Source organism: Diuraphis noxia, unplaced genomic scaffold (assembly GCF_037042655.1).
Source record: "Diuraphis noxia isolate RWA-SAM2 unplaced genomic scaffold, SU_Dnox_SAM2 contig0005, whole genome shotgun sequence".
Classification (NCBI taxonomy): Eukaryota; Metazoa; Arthropoda; class Insecta; order Hemiptera; family Aphididae; genus Diuraphis; species Diuraphis noxia.
In genome coordinates, this window is record NW_028301715.1 from 22191933 (window position 1) to 22213344 (window position 21412).

Below are 21412 nucleotides of genomic sequence, written 5' to 3' on the forward strand. Positions count from 1 at the left end.
TTCATTTTATACAAAATTATGTAGACTATATAGAGTAAAGTTCAGTATAGTGATAGTCAGACGACTATGATGTGTTCTTAGTTTCATGTCTATATTATTGTGTAAGACGTACCTATTGTACCAATACATACTCGTATACTTCACTAGTTTATATAAAATATTATATTGTAATGCCGTAATGGTGATACTCAGAACTAGAAATATTTAAAGTTCAAAGAACTTCGATATTTTAATGAAAAACTCTAAGTTATTGATATATTATTTTGTTTGAATTGTAAATTTAATTATTAAATCGCTTAGAAATGTGGTAGGTAATAATAGTTATGACGTTTCAATGATTTCTTAAAAAAAAAAAAAAAAAAATGATAAAGGGAACAATACCTACCTACGTATATGAAATTGCAATATTGTTACAAACTATGATCAAACATTTGTAATATAAAATCAAATAATATGCATATTGTCTATTTAAATGTTATTTAATATTAGTATCTGCTCGCTTTAATTCTGCTTACAATTTTAAACCATAACCAAAATGTATAGTTACATCAACTTTTATAAAGCGACAGCTCGGTAGGTAAAAGTATCAATAGAAATACTATAAACGTACGCGTATTAAAAGTAGAAATTGCGAATGAATTATAATTTTTAATTTCAAAATATATTATATTGTATATTATTACCATACCTATATACTATACCTATATATATATATATAGATTATTCTACGCCGGAGCTTGCGAGGGACAAATGCCACAGATCCTGACCATGATCCAAATCAATCGACTGACACCAACACCAGCAGTCATATGCATAGTAAATATTATAATAATAAAATTTTATGTACAAATAAAAAATGTTCAAGCAGGTAGTATTATAATATTATAATAATGTTTTTGTCTCGTTTTCACAGTGTTTGCTGTCTCTGATATACTTGCAAATATCTAACATTTACGCTCTTATTAATTATGTAGGATTTGCGACATGGGTACGTTTGAACAAAATACCTAACAATAATCAAGTTAAACCAGACCACATAACTAATACTTGCGGTCACGAACATATAACGTTGTACTATTTATCGTATTTGTATGTAATTTCAGTTAAGCATCGGTGTGTCGGTTTTGTGTATACCCGTGCTGCGTTTTACTCAACCAGATTTGAAGAGACCGATCAAAGTCAATATGTTCTTCCCTGTCATCTACATCGCCGCCACGCTTTTCGTAACCATAATACCGATAATCGCTAGTCCGGTCGAAACAGGTGGGTGTAAAATATAATATATAATTTATAAATTATATTGCTCATCATTCTTATCTTAACAATGCATATTTTATTCAAATTCAAATTTTTGTATTTTTGTAATAAAAACTTATTGATCGACTGCACTGCACATTTTAAGCAAATTATTTTTGAACATTTTGATGGTTGTTTCGTATACCAACTCGGCCGAAGCTTGTTCGATGGCCGCTTTGACTGCGCGTTGCGCAGCGCGAATAGTAGTTAGGATGAGCACCTTGGCTGACCTGCACTGCGGTGATTCGTGCGCGTGTGATGAAAACGTTCTACCATCCTGTTGGCCTGAGGGTGACAAGGCGATGTTCGAATGTATAATGAATGCCGAAGGTGATCAAAAGTGATTTGAACTGATCCTACTCGAACCGCAGTCGGCCTCGGTCGGCGATGGTGATAACGTAGGGTAGGTACGCCGAACCGTGCTAGATTCCAGTTCGTTGTTAAGAGCTACGTAACATGTTTTTCGATCGGCCACGCCTCTGGTCAGCGCGTGAATCGGTCGACGACGGTTAGTAGGTACCTACTATTGTATCTGCTGGACGGTGGTAGCGGTCCAATCTAGTCGGTTTGGTGATGGACGTCGTGTGTTTGGTGTACTTTGGTGCGTTGGCACGGTTCGCATTGGGCTCGGGTCCATCGCGTGATCCCTGTCCGGCCTGCAGCAGTAGAAAAATTTGATGAGACGAAGGGTGGCGCGGCGAAAACTACGCGCGTTATCCGCGGAATAATCCGAATATAGAACGCCGTTCGGAGGTGCGCGTCTGCAGCGGCAACGAACTTGTTGTATTTTGTATTGTCAGCGATAATACACTGAAGCTGTGGATCGTTATAGATTCGTCGATTGCGCACTGCCGTAAGTCCGGTAGCGTTGTCGTCTCGACCATTTCAAGTGTCTACAGTGGCGCATCGGTGACGATGTGTATACGACATTGTGTATATGAATTGAGACAGAAACGAAATTTGTCGCGTGTACCCGTCGGTCGATGATCTTTTTTGCTCTAAGTGTAAACATTTAGGTTAGCGGCTTGTGATCTATTCATATTATTGTGTCGCGAGGTGACCCCTCAATGTTATATGGACGAAATGTCGCGCGTATTCTACGATAAGTTCTCCGTCGTACGCGCTGTATCTTATTTGTTTGGCGGGAGCCGGTAGATAACTTCTTTTTTGAGGAGAACCCAGCGGCTGCCACTGACCACTGACAATAACTGTTCGTTCGAGGACAGCTACCACAGCGTCGGTGCTGAGGCGTAGCGCGGCGCAGGGTTCAGGTGCGCCAATCGCGCTGTATCGGGCGAGCGCTCATCGTCGACAGACGCCGAAACTGGCTTGCGCGTGGTCGCCGTCCACAATAGTGGACAGTCCGTTTTGTTGATCTCAGCCGCCATGTTGTACAGCAGGTTTTTAGCAGTTCGACCGCGTTGGGAATAAAACGATGTTCTAATATCATCATGTTCAGTGAACCTGTAGTGGCGTAGGTATTTAGGATTTTGTCGAGAAAAGAGGATAATGGATATACGTTAGCAAACATGTAATTTTCCTAAGGGGAAGGGGTAGTTCACTTACCATTGACAATATAATAGTATAGATAAATAATAAATAAGATACCAAGGGGAATCTTTCGTGGTAAATACGCCACTGCAGTGAAAACTTACTTACCTATTTAATCATAAATATGAAAAATTTTAGTTTACAATAAGTTATTTATAAAATAAATAGGTAACCCTAGAGAATTGAGGAATGATCATTTGAACCTCGTAAGCACCCTACCTTTTATTGTAGGTATTTACAATAATCCAATCTATAATAAATCGTGTTTAAAGAATATTATTTGTTTCTAGGATATGGTTGTTTAATGATATTGACCAGTATACCGGTGTACGGTGTGTTCATTTTTTGGAAAAACAAACCCATGATATTCCACAAAATTGTTGGTAAGAAACACATTCACACAATATTTTGTATAATATGCATACCATATACCGTATACCTATAGTATCTTTATGGTTTTGGATTGGAAAAATTGAAAAGAACTAATGTTATTTTGGAGTTATTTAAATTTCATTTTTTCAGGGTGTTTAACACGTTACCTTCAAATACTTCTAATGGTGACCACATCAAAAACGCCAGCCAAAGTTTAAAACGCAAACACTTTATGATAATCATCAAAAATATACTATCGAAAAATAATATTAATGTATCAATAATACCTAATAATTTTAATAATCATAACAATAGTACCAACAATTTGATATGCGTGTTATACCTAATATATATGTAGGTACCTATTTTAAAAGTATACCTAAGACTAAGCAGCAATATAAAATACAATGACAATGTTACTTACATTCACACAACATGTGAATATATAAAGTGACATTTAAAAGATTTTTATGTTTCATATATTAAGTTTTAACACTGATGTAATGTTACCTGTCTAAAATATTACTGAAAATGTTAATAATGTTTATGAAGGTATTACACGATTATTACTTAGGTACCTATCTATATTTATATAAAGGCTAAAGTGATTTTAATACTGCTGTTTTTTTAAATTAAATTGATAGGTATTATAAAAATATTAATAATATATTAACGTACCTATTGTTTTTTAATTTGTATACCAAATACCAAATCAGTATTCATAAATGACAATAATTAATTATTCATAATAATGAAAATTGACCATAAAAGTAAGAACTTATTATATATATATTATTATTACCTATATTTTTATGATTTTCTTGAGATTTTGAATTACGCTTAAATGGTTGTAAATTTGTAATAAATTAACGATGCATAAAGATTTTGAACCATAAACCTTATACTACTGCACAAGAACTGTGCCTAACAATAGCATCACGAACGGAGATAAAACATCTCGCAGTGATGTAGGCTGTCTTTACGAAAAAAGACAGTGATGCAGTATGACGAAAAAGTACGATAATCCAGGATAAAATACATTTATAATGCAATAATCTATTTATCCATAAATCTTTATATATCTTACCTTAATACCCAGCACTACCGTTCAAAAAGTACCTACTGTTTTGCCGTTATACATACATGACTGTCTGTTATTATTTGTGTAGCAGTATAATGTCTATGATTTAAAAATTATTTAGGTATGTAAGTGCAAATACCTATAGAGATACATCAAATTGTTAAATATTTAACTAAACAATTTCTACAAAACCTATATAAAAAAAAAATTATGCATAGCTTATTTTTATTTGTTTGATTTAGTTTTATTTAAATCAAAGCGTGACATAAAATAATTAGTTTTGACAATTTCAGTTTAAATATAAACAAATTCTTATTTATTATTTGAATATTCATTTAGTGTGACTTATTATAATATATTTAAATTACTTCTATGGATATTGACAGTTATATAATTCTAATTAACCATGGACAACCAATGATTTTACTTTTTATTTTGTGGAAAAGTAGAAATTTATAAAATAATCATTGATCAAGTTATAATTTAACTAACTTTATCAAAGAAATAATTAATAATCCTATTAAATTATATATACTATGCATCATATTGAACATATTTAACCACCCAACTAATTAATAATTATAATCATAAACATTTTATATACTTATTAGTATAAACATTAATAATTTTATAATAATAATAATATTCAAAATATAACTATAACAGTACGTCTACCAATATTAACAACTCCAAACTCCTAAATATTAGAATATAGTTACCTAGGTGTTAAGTAGTCACTATTAACATTGTCAGATCATCATAAATTTTAAATGTGCCTATTTGTTTTATAATTTATTAGAGGTATGAATATTATTTTTTAAATTTTTGATCTATTTATAATTTATTGTTTATTTTAAGAATTTTTAACCATTTAAATTATAAAATTTTATGTTTGATGTCTGTTAGCAATAATTTAGGTATACATTTAAAAAAAAACAAATCATGATTCAATGCCAAAAAATTGGTACTTTGTTATTTTCAATAATTAATATGGAAATTATGGAATTATATGAAAACTGTTGTACTTCCAGCCTTTATTTATAAGCATTAAAAAGTAACATTTTTAAAACAAATATTTATTTTTATAAAACAACAAATTGTTTTTTTTTTTTTTTAATACAATGCTTAGACGATTATAGAAATTAAGTTTTATTACCTATGAAATATATAATTATTATGGATGGTTACTTTTTAAAATTTTGTATAATTTTTTAATCAAATTTGTTGGTTTTTGTAAAAAAGTTTGGTTGTTATATTATATCAATACTTTACTATTCATTATTGCAGGTACTCTTTATTCAGATAAAGTATTTATTATTTATGCTTTAATGCGAAATATTATGTATTTTGTTGGTAAAAATACATACATCATAATTTGTATTTTTTTTTATATCTAATGTCTTGTTACTATAGTTCTATAAAACATACCTAATAAACATATACGATATATCTTCCATTAATCAATAAAAGTATGCCACTTACCAATAATGTTAAAACAATACTTGCCATCTGAGTATACATAGGCCTATGCATTTTATTCATTTAGTTTTAAGAACCTATTTACCATAAAAATTACTACTTAATTTGTTTTTTTTTTTGCCCAGTTATTACTAATTATTGTTAAACATTATATTATTATTATACTATATTAATACTATTTTGTACCTTAAGTTAAAGCATGTCTTATATAGTTACATACAATAACTTAACTATGTTTAAGATATGTGATAATATAATTTATCATAATATATAAATATTACAATATTGTTATCCTAATATCTTATATTATTATTCAATTATTGAGTACCTAAAAGTATATTTCTTAAGATGTAATATATTTACATTTTACATTTGACAGCTATACACTGACTGTTTGATTTAAGATTTTTTCATTTAATTTAAAAAATAATAGGAAGAGTGTATGATAAATTAAAAATTTGTTTACACAAATCTATAACTATGAATAAAATGACTAGTTAATTTATTATTTGCTTTTTAAATTTTATTCAGCTCTTGTGTTTAAAATATTTTTAAACAAGTGAATAATTCTTAAATCTATACTTTATAAGACTCAATTATTATACTCTAAACTAATACAATGTGAAGGAATAGAAGGTTTAAAAAGAAGGGGACAGCCTTCCATGATTATGCCTTTGATCAAAATAATAATTTAATTGCATGTGACCAAATACAACAATACCAACATTAGCCTACATAGATGGATATTTATGTGTTGATTGCACTATTCATACTTATCTATAATAACATAAATATATTGACAGTTAACACGCAGAAAAATGTATTGTTTTGTTTTTAAATATAGAAACTTAAGAATGTCAATATACTTTTGAGGAGAATTATTTCAGTGGCATCAAATATTTAAAAAGTTTCCTAAATTAAACTATGTCTTATTCTAAGATTCGAAAAATTATTTATAGTTTGATAGTAGAAGCGTGCACCATAAATCTTGAATCACATACATTTTTTACAAAGTCTATAAAACTATTTTGACAAAATCCTTTGTGTTATGAAAATAGTAGTTATGAAAAAAATGTCTTATAAGAAACTGACAGGAACATTGCAGTTCATTTGTTTTTTTTTTTTTTTTGATAGTTGACAGTTATAACTGACCATATTGTACAATGTAGCTACAAGAAATGACAGTGAATGTAAAATAAATAAGACTTATACATTACCTAATTAAATTATTTTATTGTGGATTGGTAATCAAATACATAATTAAATACAATTTTATTTTAATATAATATTAATTACTACACGGAAACAAATGATAAAAAAATATATACTCATATTTACTTCTGTTCAGTTTCTTCGAAAGGGTATGGTGGTGCAAAAGCATTGAAGAAACAGTTGTCCTGTAACTGAATAAATAAACATATGATAATTAATATTTATATAATTATAATTTACAAATATAAATCATAAGTATTTTAGTATCATAAATTTGAGAAAAATATGATGACATGGTATTGATATTACATTGTACAAATGTAAAACAAGTTTGAACTTAAGGTCGATATTATTTAGATTTTTATTGAATATAGTATCTATTTAGTTGCACAAATCGTAGGGAGCAGATGGACCTCATAGAATGATTTGGTGGTAGATATGATAAAAATGCTGGTAGAAGTTACATACTTTTATATTATCATCAAATTTTAAATGTAATATAGGTAGTATGATTAACTTAAAAGCAGTTAACATGTTGGAGTTTTAGATGAAGACAGATGGGTGCTCGTACATTTTAGAGCCCCCTCCCCCAAATTTAAACAAAATTATTTGAACTGCCGTATTTAATCCACACAGAACACTAATAGTATGCAATACATCTGATATTAGATAATTACAAAAATATGGTACCAAAAGCAATAGGCTATACTAACAACGTAGATGGATGTCGCAAGAGCAGCGATTCCACCAACTAATACTAGGTTGTATTTGGTATTAGTTTTGCCGTGGTATTCCTTCCATGGCACCTTTGGGACTGGCATGTCATCCATCGTCAGGGGTTTATAAGTGGCATGGTGACCATCAGCTTTGGAACGCACGGACGTTCTCAACACGGCTTTAAAAACACATCAATATCAAAGTGTTAGACACGTTAGACACGTTTATCAAAGTTGAGTTGAGATCATAAATTCGAATTCTGCAGACTGCATAGTTACAGTAGTACATTAATCAGTTATGAGTACTTACAGTTGGATTTCTTCAATTGCGCTAATATTATTCTTGACATGGTGGCGATGATTTAAGTTATTTTCTTTTGTACAACACGATAAGTGTGCTAACTGCTAATCGTAGCTCACTGAAAGTCAAAAAGTCGAAAATAATTTATAAGTTTATAACTATCGACACACGAGAGTACGAGACTGTGAGAAACGACCTTAGCACGGCAGATAATGGAGAAGAAAATTCAATCGTTAACAGCTGCTGCTATGTTGGTCAGTTACCGCCTTAGATCATAATATACCAGTAATTAATGATCTAAGGTTACCACGATAATAAATTGATAATGCCAGTCCGAATTTAAAATATGGTTAAGTAAATCATTTTTCCTACGTTGGTAACACCACAAATGCAACAATTATTGTATCATTATAAATTGTCTGATTAGTGATTATCATTCCTGTACCCGGCAGTCGGTGCCCGCATGTGGCATTCACGCATGTAGAGGTGTACATTGTCTATTTGTATACAAATTTCAAATTCAAAGTATATCTTACACTTCTTACAGACTGTTGCAGTTACACTAGTTACAGTGTTACTGTGTACTGTCTTGTCCAGTTGATTTCTGTCATATTTGTGGTTCATGACGTTCATGTATTTTTGTCAGACTTTTTAATTGTGATAGCCATTTCCAACAAAATGACCGAGGATGCAGTGAGCACGGTATTGGCCCGTTTCAAATCGGAAACGGGTGAGACGGTCAGCAACATGATGGACTTACCTCGAGACGTCACCGTCAAACATTTACAACTGATTTGCAATTCATTACTCAAACAAGTAATAATGATGAACAACAGCCCTGGAGTGTATTTTACGTAGTAAATAAACTAATGAAAACGATACAATTTTAGGACGAGTCTGTGCCATACGCATTTTTTGTCGACGACAAAGAAATAACCAACAATTTAGACGAATGTCTTGATGCAAAAAAAAAATTCAGCACTGAGCTCGTAATTGATATTATCTATCAAGAACAAGCCGTGTTTAAAGTACGACCCATCACCCGATGTACTAGGTCAGTGTTTGACTGAAATGTAAAATGTGCCTACATAGATAATTATTGTTGTATTTTTGTAAGTCACCATAAAACGTTTTTAGTTCTTTACCAGGTCACGCAGAAGCCGTGATATCAGTGCAGTTCAGTCCAGACAGCCGTAAACTGGCCAGCGGGTCAGGTGACACGACGGTCAGGTTTTGGGATCTGGATATGCAAACACCGTTACATACCTGTGAAGGTTTGCTTCCAATAATCATTAATGACTTCAAATTTAATCATTATTAATATTAATTAAGCGATCTTATAATGTTATGTATATTATAGGTCATAAGAATTGGGTGTTGTGTATTGCCTGGTCTCCAAATAGTAAATATCTAGTATCAGGTTGCAAAAATGGAATGATTATGTCTTGGAATGTTGAAACTGGCAAACGGGTTGGTCCACCAATGACTGGACACAAGCAATGGATTACTGCTCTATGTTGGGCTCCATATCATTTATCCCCAGAGTGTAGAATGTAAGAACATTTAAGTATTTAACTTTTTCTATTTCATTAAATTCTCTAATAATTCATAATGTTATTCTAGATTTGCGAGTAGTAGTAAAGATGGGGATATTCGTATTTGGGATGTAATACTTGGTCAGTGCCAAAGGTCTCTTACCAGTCACACCCGCAGTATCACTTGTTTAAAGTGGGGTGGATCTGGCTTATTGTATAGTAGTTCACAAGATCGTACGATTAAAGTTTGGAGGGCCAATGATGTAAGTAGTAAATACTAAAATAGATTAAATAAATCATACTGTTATCGTAATTTTATCTGCAGAGCTCGGGAGTTATAGCACTATTAAAGTACATTTTTAACGCTTTATATTGAAAAATATACAAATTGAAATGTTTATGTTTTCATACAAAATGTAGGCATAAAATATAGTGGTAGATATTTTGCAGGTCAGTACTTGGTCCGGCTCTGGAACATTTCCTATTGTTCGCATAATCATATATCGCTGTTTTATTCAAAATTTTTATTTTTCATAAAATTTTGTTCATTTCTATTATATAAAAATATGACAGTAAATAGGTACTTAAAACTCTAAATTAACAAAATAGCACTAAAAACTGTAAATATGCAAAAACTAGCTACATAAAATTTTGTATACCGCATCAGAGAAATGTGAAACAAATTTGTATCTTACTTTGAATGTTCCAAAACTAATATAATATAATATATTTAAATATGCATTTGCAAAACTTCCGAGCCCTGGTTATATGCAATATAATTCAATCTCTAAAACCCAGTTATGCAATATCCCAACACATCAAGTAGTTTGCCCCTTCTTACGATCAGTTAACCACGTGTTATCTGTTTTCCTAATCATAGTTTGAAAAAAGAAACATTCCTTGCAAAAACATTACAAGTATTGATAGCAATATACTAATGTTCTATGATTTAATTAAAAATACCTAATACATAAATAAGTATTTCCCGTAGTCAAGATTTTTTTTGTAATCTGACTCTTTTGGCCCATTATGCAACGAAATAACGAGATGTACTGTAAAATTAATTAATGTCTTAAAGCCTTTATTTTAATGGTTTAGGGCATTTTATGTAGGACGTTGGAAGGACATGCTCATTGGGTGAACACTCTTGCACTCAGTACTGACTATGTGATAAAAACAGCAATGGTGCCCCAACCTTGTTCTAACAATGATAAAAGTATATTTATTTGCTTATGTTTAAATATAATTGTATTAAATGCTTATATGAATTTTTTATAGTTGATAATGTATTAGCCGAAGCTAAAAAACGATATGATGTGGCTGTAGCAAACGGTGGTGAACGATTGATTTCTGGATCTGATGATTTTACACTTTTTTTATGGGCTCCTGAAAGTAGTAAAAACTCTATTGGTAATGATTTTTGTTAATCCTGCTAAAATAGTCATCCATGAACTTATTGATATTAATATATTATCAACAATATTTGAATGTTTTGCCTATTGTGTAGCAAGAATGACTGGACATCAACAGCTGATCAATTGTGTACAGTTTTCTCCTGACACACGAATAGCTGCGTCTGCTTCATTCGACAAATCTATAAAATTATGGGATGGAAAAACTGGACAGTATGTTTGGTCATATATTTAAAATAATTCATGTGTTATTGAAAAATTATTTTTTTCTTAGATTTCTTGGAACAATGCGAGGGCATGTACAAGCGGTTTACATGATATGTTGGTCTGCTGATTCTAGACTACTAGTCAGTGGAAGTGCAGATTCAACATTGAAAGGTCCATATTTTTGAAATAATTTATCGTATTGAAACATTTAAATAATAAATATTGTTTTTAGTATGGGACGTGAAAGCTAAAAAATTACAAGGTGATCTTCCTGGTCATGCTGATGAAGTTTTTGCTGTTGATTGGTCTCCAGATGGACATAAAGTTGCTTCTGGTGGAAAAGACAAAGTACTTAGACTGTAAGCGTTATTATTTTTACTATATTTATATTATTTGAATGTGATTTATTTAAACAATATCTGTACAAATATATAATTCTAAGGGCCAGTTGTACCGTCTCTGATTAAAGTCAACCGTAGTTTAGTCGGCCGAATTTGCATGGTTAAATATCTGTTATCAGCTGATTAAGCGTAATCGAAGTTTAACCGTAGACAACTAGCCCTAAAAATGAATAATGAACATGAATGTTTGGTTATGATCAGGGTTCGGAAGTTCTAGCAAATGCATATTTTTATTGGTTGGTCTTTGGACATTCAGAGTAAGATACAAAATTGTTTCAAACTTCTCTAATGTCATATACAAAATTTTTGCATATTTGTGATTTTGCTAATTTTGAGTTTTAAGTGCTATTTAAAAGCATATTTTATATAAAATGAAAATAAACTAACTAAATTGTATTGAATAATGAATATGCTAACAAAGACAAACAGTAGGTACATTTTAGTTACTATTGCCGATCGCACAGGTTATTCCGTTTGTTTCCAATAATTTAGTTATTTTTAAAATTTTATCAAATGTACTGCAGTTATCGAATTCGTTTGAAGGTTAGATAGAAAATGTTTCTGAGCCGGAAAAGTGCCTACTTCTCAAATATTTAGTATGTCATATTTTATATAAAACTTGTATAATTTAAAAATGTCTAAAAATTAGTTTATAAAAAAATTTTAAATAAAAATTGTTTATTAATGAAATTTTAATTTACATATTTTCCAATCTTTAGTGCTATTTATAGCGCTTATTGTGGTGTTTTTAAATGCATATTAAGGCGCTAAAAAATTACTTTATTAGTGCTATAACTTCCGAGCCCTGGTTATGATATTGTTTCCATTATACTTATCCACATATTATTTATTCATTTGTTTCAGGTGGACTCATTAAATATTCAAATGTTACTCATAAACAAATTATTTACACCTCAATAACATATATCTTTGTACATTGTTGAATTTTCAGTGTATTAAATTATGTAAATAAATAATATTATTTGTAATATATAAATTGTTATTAACTTATTTCTGGTAGTTTTGTTTTATATTTCATAAATTGAGGTGACATTTTTCCTAATAAAATTAATTAATATTTGAAATAGGCATATCATGGGTAACCTAATCAAAATTTTGTGATGAAAATTACAAAGTAAAATTAGCTATAATTACATAACAGTAAAAATTGTCTATGGCAGTATGCAAACGACACTGTACTGACTCCCACCCACCGCTCTGGATATGGCAGACTGATATCCAACCCTTTACATTCAAATTTGTGACCAAATAATAGTGAAAAAAAGATCGAATTCGTCCATCAAGGGTCCACCCAGAATGAAATGTAAGCACGAAAACATTTAACTTATGAAAAAAATTCAGATTTCCAACTTTGAATACCGCGTGCATTACATTAAAACTGGGTATCTATCAAAATTATTGTTTTACTTGAAATTAACATATTATATAACCTGGCATTTTAGATTTATGACATAACTCAAACTTTGTAAGAGTTCAAATGATCAGCATGACCTTATCTCAACATCTGGGTAAGTAATATTTAAAAATGGAGAACAGTAATTATTAAGACAATGATTCATAATTGGAGGATAGGAATGCATAACTGGACCTATGTAAGACAAAATTAATGATTTTTTTTATCGATTAACGTTATAAACAGTAATTTAATAACCAAAATCAAAATGATAGATTACTGAATAAGTTACAGGAAAACAATAATTAAAAAAGCTTAATAAGTAACAAAACCGTTTAAAATTGTATATAATTTGTGATCACTGATCAGTATAAAGATAAATATTAAAAATTAAATTAAATTCAAAAATTTGACTAGACTGTGGTATATCATAAATTCATAAGTAATAGAGTCCATTGCTTTTAGAAATAAATATTTAAGAAATAAGATAGGTAATTTGATAAATACTGTCTCACATAGTTAATATGAAATTTTCAAAATTATAAAAGCTATAATATAATGGTAAATAATAAAATAATAAACTTTAACTATGATGGTAAGTCATATTCAAAATCTTATTACAAATACACATGATTGTGATAATTATTACTTTTTGTTTTGTAATAATCACAATAATTTATCACTAATACTTAGCCCAAACAATTGATGATATGATCATTTAAAAAATATAAAAAAAGAATTCCAAATTGCTCTATTTAATTTAATTTATAATATCTAAAAACATTGAACAATTATAATATAACTTAAAAAAAAAAAACAAACAAAATATATTTCATAAATATATACTTATATATATTATAATATTATTATCTATTGTAATAATGTAGTAACTTTGACCATTAAAAAATAATTAAACTATTAATATTATCAAATGAGTAAAAATAAAATAAATAACTACAACAAAATATATTTAAGTGACACATCATTTTATTATAGATACCTAATAATTTATTGAATGGCACAATAATTAGGTAATAATAATAACAATATAATATATCCATAATAATAAAAATAATAATAAATAATCAATGGTACCAAATAAACAACTTAGTGATGTGATTTTCTGCTTAATCAAAAGTAAGAATTACTAACAAATTCTAAATATTGAACTTTTCATGAAACAAAATAAATAGAATTTGTCTTTAAAACATTTATTATAAAAGGCGTAATTGAGGCCAATATTAATATAATGGTGCAATTTTTTTTAAGCAGAATACAGGCTAAAAATAAAATTGTCAAAGAATTGTGAAGTTTTTGTACAGCACTTAGAATGTGTTTGATTACAATATTATAAATTTCCCTATTCGTTAAGTTTTTTCAGTGATAATTTAACCAGAAATTATTTTCAAATCTGGTTTGATACTTATCGATTTAAACCACACTCTCTTTGTCAACAATTTGTTGTCTATCCGAATACGCTTTACGTAATGATACTTCACTTGTTCGACAAGGTGTAGTGGTGCCATTGAATAGTCCAACCAACCAACTTCTAATTGAATTTCTCGAAACCAATTTTTTTCTATGCGGTTCCATGGAAATGTCTTCAAATGAATGCCATCGTTTATTGTCTTCTATTGACAATAAAGGGGTATATTGAAGGCTACCATTAACCACAGTTTCCTCAATACTTTCTTCACAGTTCTCTTCTTTTGTGCATTGATCATTAAGAAGTTTTGAGTCCTACACAAATAAATAATTTTACAATGGTAAACATATACACCTGTCTTAATACACTTATTGCACATTAATATTAATGTTCGAACCTCTAACGAACGACAACTTCTTTTAATCATTGAGCTCACTCTACTAATGTGTTTATTTGGAAATGGATCCATAGATGCAGAATGTATCATTTGTCTACACCGTGGTTCAAGTAAAAGATGAGGTAAAGGAGTTGGCCGCTGTTCATTAAGTATAGTCTGACTATCCTTGGCACTTTGATCAAAAGAATTCCCTCGGGGAGCAAACGATGGGCGTCTACTACCAAACTCTCCAAAGTTGTATAATTTTGGACTGTGGCGTTTTGATCCACAAAATAGAGGAGGTGATTCAGTCAAGTCCACCTAAAGATAAACATTTTAATTTAGTAAAAAAATTATTTTTATCCAAGTCGAAACAATAAAATATCATGGTTTTTTTTTTTTACATACATCTCTTCTTTTAATAGCTTTTTCATTTGTTCCTTCAAGCCAATAGGTGAGCACATCTCCTTTTCCTTTCATGTTAACATACCCACGTTCTTTGATTATATATCCTCCCAACTCATCAAGGGCATTTTTACATTGTTCGCTAATGTGAATTTTTAAAGGTTCACCATTGGATTCCATTCGTGAGGCTGTATTTACTGTATCGCCAAATAGGCAATATCTAGGCATTGTGAGACCAACCACACCAGCTACCACAGGTCCTATTTGTTGCCAAAAATAATTAATTTAGGTATTAGTACCAACAATAATGAATTGATACAAACATTTTATAATAAACTATGTTATACCTGTATGAATTCCTATTCGTAATTTTAATGTGACTTCTGGATTATGTGCTATTTTATGATGTTTTACAGCTTCAAGCAAATTTAATGACATAGAAGCTATTTCACCAGAATGTCTATTACCATTTCTAATAGGCAATCCTGACACCTATACCAATCAAATACATTGATGATTTCAATTTGTAATAATAACAACAAAAGTGAATAATATGATAATAAATTTAACTATTAAATAAAGCAAGAATAATAATAATATTACATACCACCATATATGCGTCTCCTATTGTTTCAACTTTGTAAACATCGTAGCCTTTAATGATTTTGTCAAATAATGTGTATAGATCGTTTAAAAAATTTACAACCTTAAATACAAAAATTAGTTATTATTTTACAATATTTGTAGGTATTGATCAATATTTATATGTCGGATTACATAAAAATGGATAATTTTAATGGTTTTTAACATGGATCGATTGTGAGCCACTAAACCATGTTTAAGAGACTTAAAAGGTTAGGTTAGGGTTAATTAATTACACTTTTAGTGACTTTTCATGCAATCTTCCAGCTACAATACTTTAATATCTTATAGTTTATACTATACTATATATAAAAAAAAAAATTACATCATTATTTAATATTCATATAACTAACCTGTAGAGGAGTACTCTCAGCAGACATTGCAGTAAAACCAACAATATCACTAAAATAAATGGTAACTGAATTATATGATTCTGGTTCTATTCCATGTCCTAGAGTTAATTGTTTTGCCACTGGCCTGTTTATATAAAATTCAAGTTAAAATTTAGTAAATCAAAACTGTCAATTTAATAATTACGCAGGTAGCATTCGATGTAATAAATCCTCAGTTTTTTGTTTTTCTTCATAGACTTCATGTGTCCGTTGGTTGACTAGATCTTCAAGATTGTTTGCATATTTTTCCATCATATCCATCATTTGATCCATTATATTTTTATGTCTAAATTAATAAAATAGAACTCATAAGAAATACATTTAAAATAATAATTACAATATTAACATCAACATACTTTCCATCTTTCATTTTTTTGAGTCTAGCACGTATTGTACAAAAGTCTGGTCTATTTTCTGGATATTCATCCCAACAATCAGTAATGCATTGGATGACATAGTCTTCTGCCATTTCACAGTCCCTCAAATGGTGTATACTAGGCCTCAGTGGCACACCGTTTATTTCATCGTAACCTAACTTAACCAGTCTTATAATTTCTGGTTAAAAATACAATGTAACTTGAATATTTTATCTGGGGCTCAGAAGCTTTTACCTAGAAAATTGTTACCTTTCAAGTATCTAACCTTTAGGTTCTTCGACGCCGCAAGCACCAAAAGGACCTCGTCGACACATTATTTCATGCAAGATAATAGAAAACGCGTATACATCCCCTTTTTGTGAACCCTTTATCCATGCACTAGGGTCCCTCAACAGCTCTGGAGCTTTCCAAAGCAAATCTAAAAGTAAAAATATGAAAATATGAGTAAGTATTAAGATTTTTAAATAATATCATTAATTAATTATACGTGGAAAATCTTACTTCTATAATACTGATGTTCACCAATAGAGTCGTTTTCTGCACCTTGCCTCAAATCATGTAGACCAAAATCAGTGACTTGCAATACCCAACGACTAGTTACAATACAATTAGATGATTTTAAGTTCCCATGACAACCTAAAGGCGAGTTGTGTATAAATATCATACCCTGCACAACAATGGGGTACACTAACGATTGACACGTTCAAATAAATTAGAATGTAATTAGCATTAATAACAGAGTTATTAGACCAATGTAAAGCCGGTTACAACTTACTCTGATGAGATCGTGGACTAAAGAAGTGATAAACATTTTATCTAATTTAATGTCTTCGTTTTCTACTATATCCTACATAAATAATAAATTAAAAATTATTTTTATAAATATTACATAAATAATAAAATTTCAAAAAAAAAAAAAAACTTACATAGAGACTTCCTTTAGCACAATAATCGGTGACAATAAGTATTCGTAATGGTTCAATAGTAGCACCAATAAAAGAATTTACATTGCTATGCTTCAAATCTCTCAATAGTCTCATTTCTTTCATTTGTTCCCTAGAGATGTCTTTGCGCTTTGAAAATTTTAATTCTTTAATTCTGACAGTTATATTGCGATAATGGCCGGTTGTTGCAAAAACTTGAAGTCCACAGCGGGATTCGTAAGAGGTAGCCGAAACCAAACTCAACTAAACAACATCAGTTTGACAAAATTAAAATACTCAACTTTAATGAATGCAGTTACTTTGCTAGGAGATGAAACAATATCTTTATTGTAGTATCCAAGTAGATCTGATGGATCTATTTTCCACAACAGTCCTTCAATTTCTAATTCTATCTTCCATTTTCTGTATATCGATAGGGTGATGACAAACGCACAAAATAATGTCAGTCCTAAAACTGTAGCAACTATAATAGAGCTCTTTTCCATGTCATTTTTTTTGCACAACTCATTGTTGAAGCCACAACTCGGTTCATCATCAGGTCGACTCTTACCAGGCCATTCGATTTTCAAATTAGGAGAGTTCAATTTGTACTCCTACACTTACAAGTAACAACAAATTATTTAACATTTAAGAATGGAATAAAATGTATTGCAAAGTTGTAGATTCTTACCAGTAATTCACCGTGGTAGAATTGAGCCACAGGTATCATGTAGTAGGGGCAAGAGAAATTTCCTTCAGCCAAATGGTATTGAAAGTCATGTGACTTTAACGCAACCACCGAATAGTTTCCTTCCGAATCACCATTATTGTCTAATTTTATTGTAGCACCAGTGATACCTTTACACACAAATTGCATTGTTTAATATAAGGCACCATATATATTATATATATATATATATGCCAATATAGTTATAATATTAGTTTTTAAATATAATATTTTTGTTCTTACTTTGGTATGTTATATTCCTGACAAGTGTCTCAATGATTAGTGTTCCATTGTAAGCTACTTCATCAATCATTTCACCCGTTAATTCCCCACCGTTGGCTTTGGCTCTGAGCAAGAGATCTAACGCTCGTGCGTATAACATAACTGAATCGTATAAATAAGCAGCGTAAATGGACACAAACTGTACATCGACAAAAGTAAAATTAGCGTTGCACGATTGGATCATAAAAATTGAACAAATAAGGTGAAACAGTACTTGCCTTGACATAAGACACGTTTTTAAACACGTTGGGTGTCGAAAATTTAAACGGATCTTTGCTGGTGAATTCTAATACTTTATTTGTGAAAACTCCGTATTTTTCAGGCGACGGTGGCGAGGCAACAATGACCAGCAACGAACGTGCACGCTTGAGAAAATTTTTCTCTTCCATACAATTCGATACGTCGAATGAATCACGTTGTCCTACACGAGGCGAAATCGAAATACGAAAATAAGTTTGAGATAGTATAGCTAATAATGTGCAGATGTTATAGAATGATTATAGTTACTCCACAAATATTGTTGGGCATCTTTCCAAGTGTTGATCTTAGTGTCCGCGAAAATGACCATGTAATCCCCATTGTCAAATAGCTGTAAGGCATGCATTGTGTTCATCATGTCCACCAGTGATTTAGCAACGCCCAAAAATACGTAAACTGACAAACAAAATGCGTGCATAAAAATAATTGTCAAAATCATGGCTAAATAACAATAATTTAGCAATGGTCAAAATATTTATGGTACGAAAGACGTAGGAATAAAGGGTGGTGTCCGATAATTATTAATTATGTAATAATGCTATCGAGTTGCGTTCAGAAGATAAGTCTTCTTCACATCTTGCCGCACCGCGTCATATAAAATTAAGTAGGCACCAACACGTGTTCGGAACATTCGAAACGTAAATAACACGTTGTATAAGCATATTATTATAATTATGGTCAATGTCACTGCAAACTAAAAAATATTGTTTTATTCGTTCCGAAGTGACAAAAAACGAATTAATTTGATTCTGATAAAAAATGTATTATCCAAGTTTTTCTCCTAAAATTATCAAAAACAGCTTAATACGTAGTTAGAAAACTATATGGAATTTGTATTGTTTGAAATATATACGTATACAATTTAATTGATTTTATAATAAGACAAGTACATACTGAATAGTTAATAATAACAGGTACCTATCAACAATGTTAACACTAACTAAATGCAGTATAGAATATAGGTATACATAACAAAAGTAGCATAGAAGGCTGAATCTAGATATATACATAGGCGTGTGCACGGGGTGGGCTAGGTGGACCATGGCCCACCCTGCGAGCCGTATGGTATGTCAGTATCTGCTGTAAATTTTGTGACCTGATAATTTTTTGTCACGAAAATTAAATAATACAATTACAAATTACAATTTTCAATAATAATAATAAATTAAATACATTGAAAATTGAAAAATTGAATTGATCAAATATTTTTAAGTATATCTTGAAGTGTCTAAATCATTGAATTGGCTCACCCTGCCAAAAAGGTCTGCGCACGCCTATGGATATATATATAGTCTTGATTTTAATAAATTATTATCATTATTAATAGTTTACGTATAGCTTCTAGCAATTAGATTACATCGAGTTTGTTAATTTGATGTCATTTAAAAAATGTCGGTTATGTTTTGTTTTTATGGTATCTATATGCGTTTAAAATGTTTATGTTTATAGGTACTTGTTGTCTTATAGTTACAATAATATATATTATGACAGTCACGAATTCATAATAGGTACTCAACTGTATTACTCGATAAATATGGAAATTTTTGAGTAACGCACACATTATGGGTAGCCAACTGTGGAGACATAAAATATTCTAAAATCTTACTTCTGGTATTGACCATGGTTTCTTGTACAACCGAGTACCAGTGTCCGACGTTGCAGCACGACTGATCTTGTTCGCAGCACTGGTGCGGATCGACTATCGTCAAGAAATGGTTTATGGTCATGTTGGCGTTTAGCGCTTGGATTTTCAAAGACTCAGCCACGTTCTTCCACGGTTCTTCTGTGATTATGCTGAACTTCTTCCAGTTGTAATACCTCAAAAGGGATATAATCGATTTGGTTATCTACGAAACACATTAAAACAACAAATTTGATCGCTTCCAGTAATGAAATATGTTACATAACATAATATGATATATTATAGAATATGAAAACATTTTTTTTTTCATAATACCTGCGTATCCGGAGGTTCGGTTCTAGCAAACGTTGGTACTTGCGATGCTTTGTAATCGGCACATTTCTGAAACATTTTAAATGTAGGTTATATAGTCAGAATAATACTTTTATAATAATTCGTTAGTAAAATTAAATAATAGATTGATCAAACGATGTGCTCCATTATAATATACAGAGTGATTCACTAAGCATGATCGACCCTCTTTTTCGTTCAATACTGTATAGTTATTCAAAAGCTGATTTTGGATTTTTAGTTATACTTAAGAGAATATTTTCAAATTCTTGAGATTTTTCTGTATTATTTAAGGAGCCCCGTGGAATTACAAACTTTTGTTTTTCAATCGAGAACTTCCATTTCAACTGTAAATTATTCAGTGAATAATTTTTCTAAAAAATTTGATGTAGGTATATATATCAGAATCAAAATTCGTTTGAGTTATTTATAATTTATATTTATATTCTAATAAGATAAAAGGTCAATGGAAATGAGTTTATAAGATATGTGGGCTATGGAGATTTTAAGATGTTAGTCAATAATAGTAATAATCTGATTAATATATAGGTAATTCGTAAGAACAACCCAAATATAATATACTAGTTCGATAATTACGTATGTTTTATACTTTTGTAAAACTATTTTTGAGAACTATATTATCCTTAGTACAACC

At 30.3% G+C, this 21412-nt stretch overlaps 4 protein-coding genes across 5 annotated transcripts in view; 2 read left to right on the top strand and 2 right to left on the bottom strand.

Annotated features, from left to right (window-relative positions):
• The window catches only part of LOC107165005 (Y+L amino acid transporter 2), a 54757-nt gene extending 48681 nt beyond the window's left edge, over positions 1 to 6076 (top strand). Inside the window, exons 9-13 of the mRNA XM_089228726.1 lie at positions 720 to 816; positions 914 to 988; positions 1104 to 1263; positions 3138 to 3230; positions 3370 to 6076. Coding sequence (XP_089084852.1) covers positions 720 to 816; positions 914 to 988; positions 1104 to 1263; positions 3138 to 3230; positions 3370 to 3437 — 493 coding nt within the window. The 3' untranslated portion in view covers positions 3438 to 6076. The remainder of the gene's footprint in view (positions 1 to 719; positions 817 to 913; positions 989 to 1103; positions 1264 to 3137; positions 3231 to 3369) is intronic.
• Positions 6077 to 6992: 916 nt separating this feature from the next.
• On the bottom strand, positions 6993 to 8230 carry LOC107164957 (uncharacterized). The gene is made up of 3 exons (XM_015512994.2): positions 8018 to 8230; positions 7705 to 7886; positions 6993 to 7182 (listed from the first exon to the last, which is right to left on the bottom strand). Exons 1-3 carry the CDS (start codon positions 8055 to 8057, stop codon positions 7114 to 7116), a joined length of 291 nt encoding a protein of 96 aa, XP_015368480.2. The 5' UTR covers positions 8058 to 8230; the 3' UTR covers positions 6993 to 7113.
• Positions 8231 to 8457: 227 nt separating this feature from the next.
• On the top strand, positions 8458 to 12574 carry Nle (notchless protein homolog 1). Its single transcript, XM_015512950.2, has 11 exons — positions 8458 to 8824; positions 8899 to 9062; positions 9146 to 9282; positions 9369 to 9561; positions 9632 to 9806; positions 10642 to 10759; positions 10822 to 10953; positions 11051 to 11168; positions 11230 to 11333; positions 11395 to 11521; positions 12428 to 12574. The coding sequence occupies exons 1-11, from the start codon at positions 8687 to 8689 to the stop codon at positions 12438 to 12440; spliced, it is 1419 nt and encodes a 472-aa protein (XP_015368436.1). The 5' UTR covers positions 8458 to 8686; the 3' UTR covers positions 12441 to 12574.
• A 1658-nt stretch (positions 12575 to 14232) lies between these two features.
• Positions 14233 to 21412, bottom strand: part of LOC107164970 (receptor-type guanylate cyclase Gyc76C-like) — a 46192-nt gene continuing 39012 nt past the window's right edge. For both annotated transcript variants that reach the window (XM_015513012.2, XM_015513021.2), the window contains 19 exons: positions 20743 to 20808; positions 20392 to 20632; positions 19035 to 19181; positions 18746 to 18948; positions 18489 to 18666; positions 18210 to 18376; positions 17839 to 18132; positions 17522 to 17782; positions 17371 to 17442; positions 17097 to 17262; positions 16861 to 17013; positions 16575 to 16773; positions 16364 to 16504; positions 16180 to 16303; positions 15792 to 15890; positions 15532 to 15676; positions 15188 to 15444; positions 14801 to 15100; positions 14233 to 14717 (listed from right to left, as the gene is read on the bottom strand). In XM_015513012.2, coding sequence (XP_015368498.1) covers positions 14409 to 14717; positions 14801 to 15100; positions 15188 to 15444; positions 15532 to 15676; positions 15792 to 15890; positions 16180 to 16303; positions 16364 to 16504; positions 16575 to 16773; positions 16861 to 17013; positions 17097 to 17262; positions 17371 to 17442; positions 17522 to 17782; positions 17839 to 18132; positions 18210 to 18376; positions 18489 to 18666; positions 18746 to 18948; positions 19035 to 19181; positions 20392 to 20632; positions 20743 to 20808 — 3522 coding nt within the window. In that variant the 3' untranslated portion in view covers positions 14233 to 14408. The remainder of the gene's footprint in view (positions 14718 to 14800; positions 15101 to 15187; positions 15445 to 15531; positions 15677 to 15791; positions 15891 to 16179; positions 16304 to 16363; positions 16505 to 16574; positions 16774 to 16860; positions 17014 to 17096; positions 17263 to 17370; positions 17443 to 17521; positions 17783 to 17838; positions 18133 to 18209; positions 18377 to 18488; positions 18667 to 18745; positions 18949 to 19034; positions 19182 to 20391; positions 20633 to 20742; positions 20809 to 21412) is intronic.